General features: G+C 39.6%; 1 protein-coding gene across 1 annotated transcript in view; it reads right to left on the bottom strand.

The window, feature by feature from the left end:
• Trpm6 (transient receptor potential cation channel subfamily M member 6) overlaps nucleotides 1-20,369 on the bottom strand; it is a 149,484-nt gene that overhangs the window by 111,370 nt on the left and 17,745 nt on the right. Inside the window, exons 3-4 of the mRNA XM_071600391.1 lie at nucleotides 15,861-16,037; nucleotides 15,124-15,654 (exon numbers count right to left, since the gene is read on the bottom strand). Of these exons, the coding sequence (XP_071456492.1) occupies nucleotides 15,124-15,654; nucleotides 15,861-16,037 (708 nt within the window). The remainder of the gene's footprint in view (nucleotides 1-15,123; nucleotides 15,655-15,860; nucleotides 16,038-20,369) is intronic.

Genomic DNA, 20,369 nt, shown 5'->3' with positions numbered 1-20,369 from the left:
CACAGAGGTGAGAGATTTTACTAACACTTTCCTGTACTTCCTTCTTGGACAAAGGTATTTAGCACCTTAGAATGAGTTTCCAGATCATATAAACTCATGAGTAAATGAGTAGAAAGCATTTATGAATTCTCCACAGAGCCAACTGGGGAATTAGAAGAATTCAACAGTGACCCTCCCAACAGAGTGGATCATAAAGGTACAAACCAAAGTGATGTCACACCCCTTCCTTCCTCTCTCCATGAACTAAATCCCTCATTATTTCAGTCCAAAAACCCAGTTTCAAAACAGCAGTGAAAGATCTCCTTTTCCTCAAGTGTCATACATGCGTCAGGGCTACCCAGTCTCCTGGGGAGTAAAATACACAAATAAAGCATTTTTCACTTCAGGTCATGTTAAATCATTTTGATAAGGAATACAGAGGAAATGGAAGATTCTTTTATTACTGTTCTTTACAACTGTCCCTGAATAAAAAAATACAAAGCTTAAACCAAATGTCGGGCCTAGTTGTTATATAACCACTTTAATCTGCTAAGATTTCCCAATTTGATGAACTCAATCCTTTCTGATTTCCGAGCAGCAAAATACCCACAAATTTATTATGTACATACATAGATGGTCTTTACTTACTTTTTATTTATTTGTGTGTGTGTGTGTGTGTGTGTGTGTGTATTTTGCTGGAGATCAAAACCATGCCACATGCTAGGCAAATGTCCTACCACTGACCTGAGGTACACATTCCCATCCCACACACATAGTATTTATTTCAGAGTAGCTTATTAAATTATCCAGAACTTGACTAGGACTACATCTGAATGATCTGTGTAATCTAATAAAACAAAAACAACAACAACAACAAACTTTTCTTGGAGTTACTAGTTAACCTATACTTTTAAATAATTGATTTTTAAGAAATTTATCATCATCTGGGACAGTAAAGCCTAAATAGTTTAAAAGCTATTTATGACCCCCATGGCAAAAATGGAGATTGTCTTTTTTTTTTTTTTCAGTGTAGTACAGCAGAAAGAGAACAGGATTTTACTTCTTCAACTTTGGCAAAGACAAAAAAAAAAAAATTGGTGGGTACACATACCACATATTTAATTAGACAATTCCAAAATTTTTGCTGAAAGAATGTGAGAGAGAGCTAGAAGGTGAAGTGTGAGGCAGAAATAATTTTAACATTGTGGGCAATTTAGTGACCATTCCACATTCCAGTGTCTCTTATCCCCAAGAGCAGCAGTTCTCAAATGTTTTAGACTTAGGATTACTTCATACTTATAAAAATTACCAACAACCCCCAAAAAACTTCGAATTGAGTCTACCAGTATTTTCCATATTAGAAATTAAAATTGGGACTTTAAAAGTATTTATTAACTGGTTCATTTAAAAAAAAAATGATTAGTCTAAAACACGTTAACATAAATAACATTTTTAAGAAAAAAAACATTTAAAGTTTAGAAGAGCATTTTCTTGCAGGGTACAGCGGCACTCCTGTAGTCCTCTTTGTGAGGATGAGGCAGGAGGATTGCAAGATCAAGGCCAGTCTCAACAAATTAGTGAGATCCTATCTCAGAAGTAAAAATAAATAAATACAAAGGACTAGGAAACTAGCTAAATGGTAGAACACTCCGGGATTTAACCCTCAGTAAAGAAGATGGAGGAAGAGAGGGTGAAAAGGAAGTGGGGGGCAGGAGTAGGGGAGAAGGGCCTTGTCCTGCAATTCTGAAAATCTCTCATTTCTGGAATAGGACAGCTAGGTCTTCATATTTGCTTCTGCATTCAGTCTATTTTTGAATAGTTTGGGTTGAAGTATATAAGAAAATTGGCCTCACATAGACATGTAGTTGGACACAGAAAGGTTTGGGGTTTTTTAATTTTTTAAGTTGTAGATGGACACAATACCTTTATTTTATTTATTTATTTTATGTGGTGCTGAGGTTTGAACCCAGTGCCTCACACGTGTTAAGAAAGTGTTTACCACTGAGCCACAACCCCAGCCCCAAAGAAAGCATTTTAATGAACTTTTTAGAATTTTTTGGATTCATCATTGAATCTTAGAAAAAGTACCTTCATGAAAGAATGAATTAAAGGGCAGATCTCATATCAGTACCATTATGAAAGTCATTTTGACTTTTAGGACCATTGAAAGAGTTTCAGGGACTTTCAGGAGTCCTTGAACCACACATGGAGAGCTACTACCAGCAAGTGACGACATACAGGCCTAAGGTGAGGTGAGGAAGGAGAAGAGAATCCATCATTCCCTAGTTGGCCTCAATTCTCACATGAGAGCATGTCTTAGTCTGCGAAGTGAATAGATTCTGGTACTTCATGATCACCTGTTCAATCTGGTCTCAATGAAAAAAAAGTTCCAACATAGAGGGAAAAGTAGTTCCCAATGAAAATCATCAAGTGCTTACTGTACTTTATGGGCAAGGAGCTTTTCAAGGATCATTTTGAATGCACATTATTTTTAACCTTACAGATGACTTCAGAGCATATCACACCCGTCCTCCTAAAGATGTCATTAAAATGACATCCCAAGGCTGGGGTTGTGGCTCAGAGGTAAAGTGCTCGCCTAGCATGTGTGAGGCACTGGGTTGGATCCTCAGCACCACATAAAAATAAAATGAAGATATTGTGTCTACCTAGAACTAAAAAATAAATATTTTTTTTTAAAAAGGGATATAGCTCAACAGTAGAGACCCCTGGGTTCAATCCCCAGTATCACCAAAAAACAAAAACATTGATAACTATAAGAACAAGAGCTTTAATCATTCATCAAAAATACTTTGATAACTCAAATTATTGTCATAAATAAAATAAATAAGGGTTGGGCATAACTCAGTGGCAGAGTGTCGCCTTGCAAGTGTAAGGTGGTCCTGGGTTCAGTCTCCATCACTGCAAGTAAATAAGTAAGTAAATAAATAAAGTAATGTCCAAATACTCAAACCAGAACAGAAGAACTTCTGTCTACAAGTAGATACCATGAAAGGGCTTAAGTAATATATGGCACAAGCATAGGCCATGAGACTCTGTAGAAAGACAACGATAATTCCCCAATAAAAAATGTGGGGGAAAAAATCTGTAGAAAGAGAATCCTTTCTGCCTTCTGCAGACACATGTGAAGTCTTCATGCAAGACATGGGATACAGGAAAATCCTTGAAAGACAAGAGCGGGGATGATGGAATTCCACATTAGTTAGAAACACAGAGGTTTCGGCCTGGAGAGTTCAGGAGCATCCTTGTTAAGGTGATGATAAAAGCCTTTTGGAAACTGAGAAGCAGAGAATAGAGAAGATGAAAGAGTCAGGTACTTCAGGAAACATCTAAGCCTAAAGGTGCAGAACAGTCCAGGGACTAAAGAACAGAGTTATTAGCCGTGATGCTGAAATAGAAAAAGAGGCCTCTCTTCAAGAAAAATGTATGTATCATACAAAAGTAGGAAATTTCAAAGAAATACTTCCTCTGTGATTAATACTGCAAAGAAAGTAAAGATGGTGGTAATTTTGTCCGTGATGAACAAACCAAATGGGAGAGATCCAGGATCTGGGTTGTGAAAGAGAAGAGGCAGGAAGATGGTGAAAGACACTCTTGGGAGAAGCAATATTAAAAACAATACCCACTAAATCAACATTATAAAGCAAAATCAGCGTTTACAAAGCCTTTTATATGCCAAAGGCTGTGCTAAATTTCTTGTGTGCTGTAGCTAAAGTAATATTCATAATTGTATGACTAATAACATTTATTCCCTTGTACATAGGAGCAGATTCTAATACCAATATTAGAAGTCTTTTATACCATGTTTTACAGGTGAAGTTGAGAGGAAGTTTATTTTATGTGAAGAAAAGTAAGACCGTACTCACAGACAAAGGAGAAGTCAATGAAGAGAGAGGTGAAGATAAAGAGAGAATGAAAATGGCTTAAGAGATCTTGGTGTGGGGTTGGGTGGGTGGGTGTGAAGAGATGGCATGGACCATCAAGAAGAAGGGTTCAGGGGCTGGGGTTGTGGCTCAGTGGTAAAGTGCTTGCCTAGCACGTGTGAGGCACTAGGTTCGATTCTCAGCACCACATATAAATACGTGTAAGGTCCATCAACAACTAAAAAAATATATTTTACAAAAAGAAGAAGGGTTCAGACTTGAAAATTCTTCTTCTTCTGATACTGACAATATTTGTACTTGGTAATTTTGCTCAAGACCCTAGAAACTATATTCTACAGAAAGTCGCAGCCCATTTATCTCTGAAGGTTGCCTTTTACCTCTTACCCAGAGAGAGAAAAGAAGGTGGGAGACGCACATGCACATTCCAACTCTCTTTTTGAATCAGCTCCTAGCAGTACCATAACACAGTATGATGCACTTTCCAGAGTATGTTCTATAGATCATAAGAGCATATGAAATGCTTTCTCAATTAAGTATCACCAAATTTAATATAGATGGGGAATACTAATGGTATCCCATTGGACATCCTATGGGGAATACAATACTTCTTCAATACAATAGTCAAAGGATTTCCCTGATGGGTGAACCTCAAAGCATGTTCCTCATAATATTCATGTCTGCAGACATCTAGACTAAGGGAATAAGAATTGGGGGTAAATATACAAATAAAAGTAAAATTATTTTTATTTGTATATTTATTTATTTAGATATTGGCGATTAAATCCAGGGGCACTTTACCACTGAGCTTTTTATTTTTATTTTGAGACAGGGTCAATGCAAAAAAAAAATAATAAGATACATTTGCTTTCATCTCTGGCCTCTGGATAATCTCTCTCAGCAAAATGGAGAAATCTTGTTCTCCCTGGTAAGTAATTTCCAACTGTTTAGCTATAAATTTTCTTGAACATTCCTTTAGCTGCACTAAGGAATGGGCACTCCACTTCCTTTAAAAATAGTAATAACAGTCACGATCACTTTGAGTAACAACACACTTTTACAACTGTGTTACCTAATTACTACATGAACAAAACAAAATTATCATTTACTGAACTCAGGGGCACTCAGCCACTGAGCCACATCCTCAGCCCTATTTTGTATTTTATTTAGAGAAAGGGTCTCACTGAGTTAGCTGAGGCTGGCTTTGAACTTACAATTCTCCTGTTTCAGCCTCCTGAGCCACTGGGATTACAGGCATGTGCCACCGGGCCCAAAATTATCATTTTTTAATTGTTATAATACCACATTTAGTTATTTGCAGTACTGATAATTGAACCCAGGAGCAGTCTACCACTGAGCTGTGGCGATGGGCAGTCTGCTCATTTGTATGCAACTTAGCTGATTAGGTACCAAGGAACAAAAGCTTTTATTGCTAATTTAACCTATCATTTCCCCCACCAAGACCTTCTACCCCTCCTGTACTCCCTAAGGGCTCCTCAGTATACTCAGTATACTCAGTGTCCAAGTTAGAAAACAGGGCATCACTCTTAATTCCTCCCTATTCTTCCCATTCAATCAACCACCAAGGACTACTGATTCCACCTCTAAAATATCTCCTCTATCTGCCCTTGTCTCTGTATCTTGATTGCCACTATCCTAGTTCGTGTCATTACTACTCTAGTTAGTCACCATAAACTCTTGCCTAAATTGTCTCCCAGGCCTTTCTGCCTCCAGCTTTTTCTTCTTCAATCCATTCTCTGCAATAAACCCTGTAATCTTCTTGTAGTAAATAAGTAAAGTAAATAAGTCATTCTCACCTAAAACCTCCCAATGGTTGGCCATTGTCTTCAAGGTAAACCCTAAAAGACCTCCACAGGTTCATAGTCCACTGCCTATGCTCTCTGGCCTTTACCTTCCTCCTCCCTGCTTCAATCTCTACATTCTATAACTACTAAACAACTTGGAAGTGTCTGAATTTACCTCCAGGTGTTCTCTACATGCTATTCTCTCTAATATACTCTACACTCCCTTTCTCTCTCCACCAATTTAGACATCATGTCTTCTAGAAGACATTTCTGGAAACTCCCAGATCTGAATCAAGTTCCCCTTCCACATACCCTCTCAGATGTCTGTGCCTAGCCCATGCATTGACTCTTAGAAAGAACTTGACAGGGCAGCGCCATTTTGAAACACACCCATCGACCAAGGATCACTTCATGGTCACTCTGACTCAGCCTGACCTAAACCCCATCAATACTCGATCATCATGCTAAGAAACTCCAAACGCTCTATCATCACAGAAAAGGAAATTGTTACCTGGGACTGAAAACACCTGAAGGCAACACCACAAGAACCCTTCCTTAATAACCCTTCTAGCAATGGCTTAACTGCAAAAATCTCCTCCCTCTCCTCTATCTACCTTAAGCAGAAGACAGGTCTCAGTCCTCTGGGTCTCGCTCCCCAGGTCTGTCGGTAACTAACCTGTGTCACTTACTGTTGACACTTTTATTTCCTTATTATTGTTGACTCCTTTTATTTCTTTCATTCCTTTCTTTCCTTACATTGATATGATCTCTTTAGACCCACTACACTCTGTGCCCCTGAAGACATTGTGGTATACAAGTGTTTTCCCAGTGCTTCCAAAAACATATCCTGCCAAACAAAAGAATTACACAGGAGAAAAAGAAAATGTTTTGTGGCCATACAAATATGTGCAAGTACTGTGACTCTCCAGCCGGGATAAACTCTCTGTGACTCCTCTAAATCTATTGTCCAAGAATTTTCTAAGAGGGTATCATAGACTTGATTCCACAACATACAACTGTGGGAGAATCTTTTGCCAAGAGATTTCCACCAATTTTCAAGTAACAATTCTTCCTGTCTATTATTATTATTATCATCATCATCATCATTATTATTATTTTGGTACTGAGCCACATCTCCAGTCCTTTTTATATTTTATTTACAGATAAGGTCTTGCTAAGTTGCTGAGACAAGCTTTGAACTTGAGATACTCCTGCCTTAGCCTCACCAGCTGCTGGGATTACAGGCATGCCCCACCACTCCCAGCTCCCTGCTTATTATCTTAGGGGTTGTTTTTTATAATCTTAAAATTTGAGAATTTTATCTTAAAATACAAAAATTAAAAATTAACTTGCTCTTTAAAATATTTAACTTATTTTAACAGAAATCTTTGAGATGTTAATTTGTTTTTTGTTTTGTTCTGTTTTGTTTTCTATTTTGGTGTTAGGGATTCAACCCAGGCATTGGACCTGCTTAATATGAGGTCAACCATTGAGCTATACCCCAGCTCTGAGATTAAGGTAAAAGCTCTTGAAAAAAATCTTTACAATTTTTATCCTGTCAAATCTAAATTAAAGATTTAGAGTAGGGTTCAAGTCAGTCACTTGATATTCAGGAAAAAGAAATCTCACATCCAGAATAATTAATTCCCCCCAAATTCTAAGAGGAAGATGTTTTTATGATACTGGGGATTAAACCCAGGGCTGCTTAACCAAACCACAACCCCCGTCCCCTCCTTTTTTTTTTTTTTTTTAGAAAGGGCCTCACTAAATTGCTTGACTGACCTTGAACTTGTGATTTCCTGCCTCAGTTTCCCAACATCACACACAACAGGAAGATATCTGTGGTCCAGAAAGTTGAGACTCAGAAATCTGTCAGTGGGACACCAAGAATCCTGTGAGTAACAGAGGTTGGCAGATATGAAATATTATCTGCTAGGCTAAAGTTTCCCAACTTCTGTTTCTTGCTATTACTCTTGATATTCAAAGTCCCAGTGCTGCTGTTTAGAGACTGACTGAACTTTGCTTGCCACTCAGGAAGGAGAGGGGAGCGTTGTTGCCACAGTGCCTCCACTTATTAAACACAGGATTCCAGAACCTCTCAGTAACAGCTCCTCCTGGACCTTACCCCAGATCTGCCCTTAAAGAGACACTCACAGTAACAGGACCCCCAGAGAAAAGGCCTTGGAGGGCTCCCTCCGAATGCAGAGCTCCTGGTTCTTCACCTGTCAACCCTGCTTCTTCAGCTGGCTGGTTGTTAAATCCAAGTGCCCACCAGCAAGATGCAATTTCTTCTAAATGTCTCCAGGATAAGAGCTTCTTCTCCAAAATGCTTTCCCATTTGTGGAAAGTAACTATAAGTAGGCTGAGAAACTCAAACATGTTTGGGAATGTACCAAACAACAACAACAATAATAACAATAAATGAATAAATTTTTAAAAGCAAGGTAGCTGGAGAAGTAACTATAAGTAGCTTGAGAAACTCAAACCCAAGTAGCTTGCCTCTTTGTTTCCTGTAGAAATTAAGATTCAATCTATAGGGCTGGAGTTGTGGCTTAGTGGTACAGCGCTTACCTGCATGTGTGAGGCCCTGGATTCAACCCTCAGCACCACATATAAATAAATAAAATAAAAGATCCATTGACACCTAAAAAAATGTAAAAAAAAGTCCAGTCTATAAAGTCTAATGCCAATTTACAACTCCTTCTTTTTGCTTTCCAAAGTTTATCCTAAAATTTTAGAAAGGTTTTTTGTTTTTTTTAAATACTGAGAATTGAATCAGGGTGTTCTGCCACTGAGCTACATTCCTACATTCCCAGACTTTTTTTTTTTTTTTTTTGAGACAGGACCTTACCTAGTTGCTGAAACTGGCTTTGAATTGAGAATCCTCCTGACTCAGCATCCTGAGTAGCTAGAATTATAGGTACACTACCTCACCTGGCAAAGTTTTAAATTTTATGATTTTGGATCCTTGGAGCCAAGTGCAGTGGAGAACATCTGTAGTCCCAGCCACTACAGAGGCTGAGGCAGGAGGATTTTTTGAGCCCACAAAGTCGAGGCCAGCCTGGGCCACATAGAGAAAACTGTCTTTTTTTAAAAGGAAAGGCCAGGTAGAGTGGCCCATGCCTTGTAATCCCAGCCCCTTGGGAGACTGAGGCAGTGTAATGGTGATCCACCTTATGCTTTGAATATGTCCCTTGCTGCTCTCACAATGACATGTTTTTTCTCCTCCCTGATCCTCTCCTCCCTGATCTTTTCTTCCCTGGCCTTCCTAATCTCTCCTCCCTAATCTCTGGAAACAGGATTCTTCTGAATCAACTCTTTTGAAACCCCCTATTCCCCTGATGGGCAGAATCACAGCCTCTGGGACAGGAGTCCCCTGTATTTCTCCTTTGCTAGCAAAGTAATAAAATTTCTTTTTCTTTTTTTCTCAAAACTGTGTCCTCATTATTGGATTGGCATTGGGGACAAGGACAGAGCCAATTAGACCCTGTCTCAAAATAAAATAAAAAGGGCTGGTGATGTAGCTCAGTGGAAAAGTGCCTCTGCATCCAGTCTTCAGTAACAACAACAACAATAATAACAATAAATGAATACATTTTAAAAGCAAGGTAGCTGGGAAAGTAGCTCAATGATAGAGTGCTCACCTAACATAGGCAAGGCTCTGGATTCAACGCTCACCACAGTGAACAAAACAAAAACAAAAACTTAAAAGAAAAAAATGTTTTGGACCCTCTTTTCTAATTTAATCCAAAAATATTTACATGCCTTTCCTTGGGCCAAACAGCAAAGCTGCCTGCTCTGAAGATTGAGTTTTTCTAGTTCATATAGGTTGAAGATTGTTGTTTGGTTTGTTTTACTTTAAAATCCCCCTGAAGCAGATACTGACAGTGTTAACAGAAATTGGAGAGGATTAACTGATACAGGCCAAGGATCTGTAAAGTACTCTGTGGATTAAACCCATCTGAGAAGAAAACTGGTTTTCCTGAGGAGATTACAAGTTTCAATTGACAAAAATTTCTTGGTCCTTAAAAGATCAATGGAGGAGATCTGCTTCCTCCAGGAAGAGGAAGATGTTTTATATTCACAGGTCAACCTAGTCTGCAGGATAAATACTAACAACAGGGTAACAATTTATTCCATATATTCCATACTCTCTGTGTGCCCACCTGCACAATACAAAGCACTTTGTTTATTAACTTACTTAATCTGCCCAAGAGAAGCTGGGTTAAATTATTATCTCCAAGGTATGAAAAAGAACATTGAGTCTAAAGAGAGGATAAACTGCCCCAGAGACACATCAGCTTATTAAAGTGACACTGGGGGCTGGGTGTGGTGGCACGTGTTTGTAATCCCAGTGACTTAGGAAGGTGAGACAGAAAGATCACAAGTTTAAAGACAGCCTGAGAAATTTAGTGAGACCCTATCTCAAGATAAATAAAAAGGGCTGGGGATGTAGCTCAGTGGTAGAGCACCACTGGGTTCAATCTTCCTTACTGGGGGCGGGGGGAGTAATACTAAGATTCATACCCAGGAAGTCTGACTTATGTCTGTGCCCTCAGTAACCACTTCACCATCAGATATCTGCAGAACTTGTGTCAATACCAAGTCAGGGACAGTGATGCACACCTGCAGTCCCAGCTACTTGGGAGGCTGAGGCAAGAGGATCACTTGAGCCCAGGAATTCTGAGCCAGCCTGAGCAACATAGCAAGGCCCCAACTGGAAATAAAACAAAACAAAAATTCTCGGGGTACATCAATCCCTGAAGTAGTAGAATAAGAAAGAAAGAGAAAAAGAGAGGGAGGGAGGGAGGGAGGGAGGGAGGGAGAGAGAGAGAGAGAGGAGAGAGAGAGAGAAAGAAAGAAAGAAAGATTAATTCATTCTCTGATGTCTTAAATTTAATCATAAGGGCCAGAGAATGGGGGCAGGAAAATAAGGTAAATTAATCAGTTAAAGCTATGGGCCAAGATCATCATCATCAACAGCAAAAACTGTTTCCTCTTTTAATGTATAATATAACCATAACTTAGACCTTAGGCAGCTGATTCCAGGTGCCACTACCCATTCTTACATAGGAACATCTGGATTACTAACCCCAACCAGTCCAGAAGTAATAAGTACTTCTTATGGACTGTCGTCCCCTCCCCAAATTCTGCCCCTCTTATTTACAGCCAATGTAGGTTCAGTGAACACAGTTTATACTCTCCCCACATTTGTTATAAAAATGCTCTTGACTCTTAGCTCCAATAGACATATTTCCAACTGCTGATAGTTGCAGAATTGTTCCAGGACTGGGTGGGTCCTTTTCTGACTAGCATTTGTAACAGCTCACTGAACCCCTTATTTCAGAGAACCCTTAGTGTCAAGAATTTTGTCTTAAAAGTAATGTCTTAGGGTTTGCAAATTATCTTCCTGAATCATTATCACACAAGTCCACTAAGATCCCTGATAGTAGTAATGAGTAAAATCAAGCAGGTAAAATTTTGAGGAAAGACCCTGCTATGTTCTCTCTAGAAGTCAGACTCACAGTATTATCAGGGGAGTCATGAACCCTAAGATATTATATACTGACTTTTGTGTGGATGTCATTTTTCAGGAAAAATATCTTAAGAGCTGGATCAAAAATAAATTCTACCCAAAAGACCTAAATAGTTTTCCAAAGAAGATTACAAATGGCCAATAAGCACATGAAAAGATGCTCAAATCCATTAGACCTTAGGAAAATACAAATCAAAACCACAAGTTTCCTCTTTATATCCACTAGCCTGACTGTAATAAAAGGAAATTGGACAATACAAAAGATGGGGAGAAATTGAAACTATCATAGATTGCTGGTGGAAAAGTAAAAATGGTACAATAAATGCTTTGGGGAAGTACCTCAAAAAATCTAAACAAAAGCCACGCATGGTGGTACACACCTATAATCCCAGCAATTTGGGAAGCTGAGGCAGGAAGTTCACAACTTCAAAGTCAGCCCCAGCAACTTAGCGAGGCCCTAAGCAACTTAGCAAGACCCTGTCTCAAAAGAAAAAATTAAAAGGGCTGAGGATGTACTTCAGTGGTAAAGCACTCCTGGGCTAATCCCCAGTACCCAACAAACAAACAAACAAAAAAATCCAAACACAGATTTTCCATACCGTCCAGCATTTCCACTCTTAAGGATCTACCAAAGAGAAATGAAAACCTAAATTCACACAAACACTTGTTCACAAAAGTTCATAGCAGCATTATTCATAATAGCCCAAAAAAAGTAAAACAGCTGAAATATCCATCAAATGACTAACAGGCAAATAAATTATGATACATCCATGCATCCATGGAATAGCGTTAGCAATACAAAGAAGAAGTACCCGATATGCTACAATATGAAACTTGACACATTAATGGCAAGGGAAATAAGCCAGTCACAAACAACCACAAGCAGTATGCATCCATTTATGTAAAATGCCCAGTATAGGCAAATCTACAGAGACAAAAAGATTAGTGGTTTCCAGGGTGGTATGGATGGAAGGACTAGAGTGTGATGGCTATGGGATGTAGTATTTCTTTGGGGGATGATAAATATTTTTAAATTGTGATGATGGCTGTTCAACTGTTAATACACTAATGGGTAAATCATATGATATGCAATTCTACTACCTCCCACTGCTTGAAACTGGTTGTGACACTCAAATATTCTCAGAGTTTTCCTGTAATATAAATAACCAAAGAACCCCTTCTTCAGAGATAAGGAAATGCCAACTCTCATTAAGAGCAAGTGGAAGTGACGCTGGGCTGCCCCAAACAAGGGGACTAAAAAATACTCTGGTGCCAAGTCAAACAGAAAAAAGTTTTCAAGGGTACTCCATTGCCCTGCCCTCCTGATACCCTGGAAAACCTGTGGGTTCCAGTCAAAAGTTAAGACTCAGCTGAAAGTCGATTCAATTACCAAACTCAAAGTCTGGAAATGCAGCTCAGCAGTAGAGTGCTTGCCTGGCATGCAAGAGTCCTGGGACTCAATCCCCAGTTCCACGCACACAAAAAAAGAACATTATTTTGAAAGAAGTAGAAAACAAATCCCATTATGAAGAAATTTGTGTGAGAATCTTCCTTTGTTTTGTTTTAAGTTATGGTAGAAATATATATAACATTTGCCAGGCATGGTGTCACACACCTGTAATCCTAGCAATTTGAGAGGTTGAGATAGGGGCACTGCAAGCAACTTTGTCAAGACCTTCAGCATCAGACCTGTCTCAAAATAAAAATAAATAAAAAGGTCTGGGGATGTGGCTCAGTGGTTAGCATCTGAGTTCAATTCCCAGAACTAAAATAAATAAATAACACATAAGTAAAAAGGCACATTTAACTTTTTTTTTTTTTTTTTGTATCAGGGATTGAACCCCCGAGGGCACTTAGCCACTAAGCTATATCCCATCCCTTTTTATTTTTTATTTTGAGATGCGGTCTCATTAGGTTTCTTACAGCTTCGCTAAATTGCTGAGGCTGTCTTTGAACCTGCAATCCTCCCAAGCCACTGGGATTACAGACATGCACCACCAGGCCCCATATCCTAACCATTTTTAAGTGTACAGTTCCATAGTGTTAAGTACATTATTGTACAACCAATTGTACATTATTGTACAACCAATCTCCAGAAATCTTTCATCTTGCAAAACTGAAAGTCCAGGATCTGGAGGCCTACATAGCTCAGTGGTAGAATATATGTGCAAGGCCCTAGATTGGATCCTCAGCACTGCAAAAACGAGAGATGGCAGAAGGGAGAGTGGACAAGAGCATAGCACACTAAAGACATGCAGGACTATGGATGTGGCTCAGTGATGGAGCACTTGCATAGCATGCGTGAAAAAGTCCCAGTGAAACCCATTTATTTGTACAGTTAATATGCATTAGTAATTATAAGTTTAAAAAAACTAATATTCTGTACCCACTAACAATTTCCCTATTCCCCTCTTTTAAACCATGGCAATTGCCATTCTACTTTGTTTCCATAAACTTTACTTCTTTAGATGGCTTACAAGGGGAATCATGAAGTATTTGTCTTTTTGCAACTGGCTTATTGAACTTAGCATAATATCCTCAAGGTTCATCCATATTATATGTCAGAGTTTCCTTTGCCCTTTTTTTTTAATTGATCTATATTCAGGATAGAATCCAGAGATGCTCTACTGCTGAGCTACATCCCCAGCCCTTATTTTATTTTTACTTTGAGAGTCTCACTAAATTGCTGAAGCTGGCCTCAAACTTGCACCCCTCCTTCCTCAGCCACCTGAGTTTCTGGGATGACAGACATGCATCACAGTATCCAACTATTTCCTTCCTTTTTAAGACTGAATAATATTTTATTTATGTATATATTTCTAATATATCACATTTTATTTTGTCCATTCAGAAGCTCTACTTCTATATCTTAGGGGTATGGGTCTAGTGGAGCAAAAGCTAATGATTTTCATTTTAAACCAGGAGAGAGAGACTGCTTGTATGATGTTTGTACTCTAGGAAACAAGCTAACTAAGCAGCCAGATTCTTACAGTCAAGCCCCCGATTCCAGTCTAGCAAAAATATTCTAAAACTTTATCAGTCATGGCAAAATCCAAAAGGGATGTCGAAATGACATATCAAAATCTGTATACAGATGGAAAGTAGTTGAAGAACCCATTTCTTACTTTGGCAGTTAAGGGTGATTTACAACTCTTTCCTAGAACAAATGACAATCATGTGTGCAGCTAGAATATCCATGTTCTCAGTGTTTTAGGCCACTGACCCAGGTTCATATCTCAATTCTACTTTTCTCACACAGCCTCATTTTTTAAAGATTTTTTTCGGTAGTTGTGTATGGACAGCATGCCTTTATTTGTTTACTTTTATGCCATGCTAAGGATCAAACCCAGTGCCCCACACATACTAGGCAAGTACTCTGCCACTGAGCTACAGTCTCAGTCCCAGCCTCATATTTTGACTAGAAAATTAGTAGAAATGGGGGAGTGATTATGCTTAGACTTTATGGGATTATTTCAGCATGAAATAGTTACAAATCACAATCTCTTACAACCTACAGAATATATTAGGTATTATTCTAAGAGCATATGGCATATAAGGTCCCACTAAATCTTTAAATTACAAGTAGTATTCTCCCATTTTCCAGATGAGGAACCTGCCCACAGAGGTGAACTAACTTACCCAAGGTCACTGGTAGTGGTACACCTGAGATGCTAATTCAGGCTATCTAGCTCCAGAGAAAATGCTCTTATCAACCAGACCTGGCTGAAATGAGCTAACGTTTGGCAAGCATCCTGTTCTACGTCTGAACACAACGTGCTTAATAATGGTACTTCGCATTTCATACACAATGTGTGGAAGTCCAGAAAAATAGGTAAGTGGTAGCCAGTTTAAGGTTTGGCTGCCTAAAGGAGACCAACCTCTCCCCTAAATTCCACAAGCTCACTCCTTTCCCAAGCATCGCCAGAGCTCTCCCAGTAGCCGGGGGCGCCCTCCTTTCCAAGCCCCCAAAACTCCCTGTCGCACGGGGTGCCAGCCTTGAAGCTGGGCCAGCGCGCGGGAGTTGTGGCTGCGGGTCCGGGCCGCGCCGAGTGAGCCGCGGGAGCACACAGTGGCGGGACCAGCGTTTACCTTGACGCGCACTCTCATCGCCCCGAGACTCCCGCGCAAGGACGCAGACCGCGACTTCGGCACTTCTGTCGCTTCCGAGAGCCGCGATCCCAGGCTCGCCCGGGTCCCCGCCCGCGATCCGTGCGTCTGGCAGCTCAGTGGTGCGCCTTCTCTCTTCCCAGCCCTGGCTCCAGCCACCTCCGGACTCCTCTCCCGCGGGCCAGGAGCGGACCCACCTCACAAATTCCCCACAGCCCCAAGCTGAACCCCTGCTCCGGGTTCGATTTCCGCTCTGACACCACCTCCGCTCTGGCCCCACTCCAGCTGCCGGAACAGGGGCTGCGGGTCCTGCCCTTGCTAGGGTCCTCTACATTTGCCCACACTCAACTGTGATAATCATCTTCGGGTGGAGACTAAAGAACTCACTCGAAAGCCGGTATTTCGTAAATCCTAGCATTTCTAGATCCTACTTAGATTATTTGTGAGCCTGGCCCCACCCGCAGCCTTGGGCTCCGATCTGGTGACTTGCCTAAGTCCCAGGTGCCCCGCCTGGCAGAAGCAGCTTGAGAGTACCTGTGAACGCTCGGTGACAGTCGACGCGTCCATCCTTGATTTGCAGGCCCCGCTACCAAAGCGTTTTCTGAGCTTGCGACTGTGGAGTCGGAAAATCTGGACTCCGGGCTCCACCTCCACAAGCTGCCTTTTACAGCCATATGGATTTGTGCGGTACCTTTTAGCCCCAGTTACCTCCTGTGTAGAAAGGAAGGTGACTCCAACCTCACTTTGATCAAAGAAAGTATAGTGAGGATCAAATGGGATTGTTCACTGCCATCACTGTCAAATTTTATGGTATTGTATTGTTCTTGTTGCGTCAGTGTGGTGGGGTGAGGACGCCCAAGATTTAAACTAACAGCACTGCTTTTACTACCTGTGAGGTATTGGAAAGGTCAATTCTGTGTCTCAGTTTACTTATATATGCAGCGAGAATAATAGCAAAACAAAACAAAACATCTCCCTCATGGAAGTTGTAATGAACAAAGGAAAGTGCTTATTTGCTTTAATGTGGAGTACCATACAAATGCTTTTATAATTTCTGTTATTTTTGGTAAATTCTTCTGGCTGGAAAGTGTCCCCCCACACACATACACACCCCTTAGGGTACTAGGGATGGAACCCACAATGAAACTGATCTACATCCCAGCCCTTTAAAAAAAAAAAAAAAAAAAGAAGTTTTATTTTGCTGGGCATTGTGATCCACGCCTGTAATCCCATAATCCCACCTGCTTGGAGGTGTGAGGCAGGAAGATTACAAGTTCCAGGCCAGCCTCAAAAATTTAGCAAGGCCCTAAACTACTTAGCAAGACCCTGTCTCAAAATTTAAGAAGAGAGAGAGAGAGAGAGAGATTGAGCGCTGGGGATGTGGCTCAGTGTCCAAGGATTCAATTCCAGCTACCAAAAAAATAAAAGTTCTATTTTCTAACAGGGGCTTGCTTGCTAAGTTGTCCAGGTTGGCCTTGAACTTGTGATCTTTCTGCCTCAATTTCCCAGATAGCTAAGAGGACAGGCCTGCAGTCACTACATCCAGTAAGACATGTTTGTTTGCTTGTTTTATTTTGTTTTTGTTTTTGTTTTTATTGTGCTAGGGTTGAATCCAGTAGTGATTTACCACTGAACTACACCCCCAACCCTATTTATGTATTTATTTCTTTCAAGACAGGGTCTCACTAAATTGCCCAGGCTGAGCTCAAACCTTCCATCATTCTGCCCCAGCCACCTGAGTTGCTGATTACAGGGGCCTACCACTGAGTCCAGCTGCCCAGCAAAGCAATCATGACAAAGGCTGCTGTGGTCAGTGATTTTAAATGAATCCCAGTATGCTGGGAGAGGTGACACAAAAGCTCATGGACAAAGTGAGTCTTACGTTATGACAAGTGTTGTAACAATACTATGCTTTCATACAAGTGTCTTAGGGACACCTACCTGTTAAAGCCAGTCTGAATTTTTGTTCAGTGAATCCACATTTAGAGACATAGTTATTAACTGTGTTCCCCCACTGTTTCTCCCCCATGTTGTTCCCCTATTTCTCAACATGGTTTAATGAGCATTTCTTTGTTTATTAGAAAACTGGAATATGGCCAGGCATGTCTGTAATTCCAGTGGCTAGGGAGGCTGAAGCAGGAAGATTGCAAGTTCAAAGTCAGCTTAAGCAATTTAGTGAGGCCATAAGCAACTTAATGAGACCCTGTCTCAAAATAAAAAATAAAAAGGGCTAAGGATGTGACTCAGTGGTTAAGCGCCTAAAAACAAAAAAAAAAAAAAAAGAAAGAAAGAAAATTGGAATATGTGTTGGTATTTTATTGCAGTTTTTCTATTAAAACATTGATTCTTCTTTTTTCTCCATAACTCATCTCCTTCAAAGAATAATTTGTAAACATTCAACATGTGTACAAGTTCTTCTGAGGCAAGCAAGTACCTCACTTAAAAAAAAAAAAAATCCTTATTTTTAGTTGTAGATGGACACAACACTTTTCTTTTATTTGTTTTTATTTTTATGTGGCCCAGGAGATCAAACCCAGTGCCTCACGCATGCTAGGCAAGCGCTCTACCACTGAGCCACAATTCCAGCCCCAAGCAAATTCCTCTTGATTTGGATCCTTCATTCACCTCCTCTGTTAGTTTTCTTATAGCCTTAGAGACTGGAAGCTCTCAGAAATTTGCAGATCCACCAAGAAGATGACACATTTGGAACCCAAGATGCTAAAGAATCTCAATGTACTGTGACTATCATCTTATAGTTTCATCTCTTTGGGAATGAACATGTTAGGATAGTCATATATATATATATATATATATATATATATATATATATATATATATACACATACACACACATATATTTGTTGCAGTATTTTTCCATTTAATAATTTACTTATTACTTCCTTAATAACAGACTTTAGGTTAATTTATTGTGCTATATAATTTTGAAATACATATCCTACTATGAAAATTTGTATTATAGGTTATTTTGGGGGTGGGTAACCAGATACAATCTTCCTCAGTCACAATGTCCTTTATGATGGCATTTTGTTCTTGTCAGTAAAATATTATCCATTTTCCTAGAGCTTAAGATGGTAAAATAAATGTGATGATTGTACTACAGCAATTCTATATCTACACAAAATGGCCTTCCCTTCTCAAAAAGTTCCAATTATTATACCTTCCAGGATGTTACAGAAATATTTGGGTAGCTTTACTGTCAAGTAAATCACATACAATTTGTTTTGAGGAGGATGTAATCTAAAGACTTCATCAATGCTGAAAATGTACACATTTTTTGCTGTGCTGATATTGCTGTACTGAAAGTTGGTTTGTTCAAAGTTTATAAATACTTCCCAAAGTGAAGTTTTAAAGAATTAAATAAAAACAAAATAAAACTCACTAGTAAATGGAAGTCAAGATATTTTGAATGGTAACTCTGATACATATAAAATGTGTTTGAAATTCTAGTTCTGCCATTTATTCAACCTGTGGCTTTTACAAAATGTTTGACTTTTCTGAAACTCAGTTATCTTATAAAATAACAGTTAATAATGTGCTAAAAATAAGGCATTGGCCAGCTTAGTGGCACATACTAAAAATCACATCTACTCAGGAGGTCAGTAGAGGCCCAAGCATCACAAGTTTGAGGTCAGCCTTGGCAACTTAGCAAGACCCTGTCTCAAATAAAATTTAAAGGACTAGAGTGTATCTCCTTGTCGAGTGCCCCTGGGTTTAATCCCTAGTACCACAAAAAGCAAAAACATGCCTTTTGCAAAGTGTCTAGCACATGGTGGGTTCCTAATAAGGATTAACTTATCCACGAGACACATTGACAATGTTTCAGGGAGACTTTAATTGAAATATATATAAAATTTAGGGGACTGGGAGTGTTCTGGTGGCAGAGCATGTGCTTAGCATGCACAAGGCCCTGAGTTCAATACAGAATGAAAAGGAATTAAAATGAATGGAATTTATTATTATTTGTTTGTTTATTTTTGCAGTATTGGGAGTTAAACTCAGGGATGCTCTACTACTGAGCCACATTCCTAGCCTTTTTAATTTTTTATTTTGATATAGGACCTCAATAAATTACAGAAGGTAGCCTTGAACTTGCGATCCTCCTGCCTCAGCCTCCTAAGTAACTGGAATTATACGCAACTGCACCGAACTTAGCTGAAACATAAAATAGTTTAAGAATCCCAGTTTAGTTCAACAGACTCTATATATGATCTTAACACCTTCTTGTTACACTATATTTACATTTCAAGCAAATTTTGTAAAGTTAAAACAAAAACAAGATGATACTAGATAAGTGAGGAGGCGTGAAAGTTTCTGGTTAATTCGTTTATTTTCTACCTCTCAGTTTTCTTACCACAAATGGAAAAGCATAATTCCTTAAGCTACTAGAGTACTTGTTCCATGAGCAACTGTGGCTGACCCTCCAAGGACAATGTACTGGTAAGATAAACTGTCTCACAACAAATAACCCCCAAATTTAATGGCTTACCATAACATGTTTTTGTTTTTTTAATTTGCCGTTATTCTGAGGACTGACTGGGCAGTTCTGTGGGGTTGCTAGTCTCCCCCAGTGGACTTTTTTTTCCAGGGCCACAGTCTCAGGATGGCCACTTGAGGCTTAGCTCAGAAACTTAACCATGGCACTTTTGCCATATATTTTGTCAGCCACAGATTGAACTCAGATTTAAGGAAGAGGAGTAGAGATTCTGCCATTGCATGGGATAGCTATGGTCAAGTCCTATTGCAAAGTGAGGTGTTCCTGGGAAAGGAATTTGTGATCCTTTCACAACCTAGAGTGTCAACTCTTAAAGAAGCTGGAGACAGTGGCATCCATCAGCTTGCCCAACACTTTGTTAAAGGAGCTCACCCAATTTTAGCATTCCTGGAGTAAAATCTTAAGATGATTCTGAATCAAGAGTCAAACATTTACGATGTTTGCTGCATGACAGGCTGGCTAGAAGGCTGTGAAATTTTTAAAGTCTGGGCAAAAAGAGAGGACAAAAAAGAAAACCAGAGAGAAGAATG

This window comes from Marmota flaviventris, chromosome 13 (assembly GCF_047511675.1).
Source record: "Marmota flaviventris isolate mMarFla1 chromosome 13, mMarFla1.hap1, whole genome shotgun sequence".
Lineage (NCBI taxonomy): Eukaryota > Metazoa > Chordata > Mammalia > Rodentia > Sciuridae > Marmota > Marmota flaviventris.
Note: the sequence above shows the minus strand (reverse complement) of the source record. Positions and strands in the feature narration are given on the sequence as shown.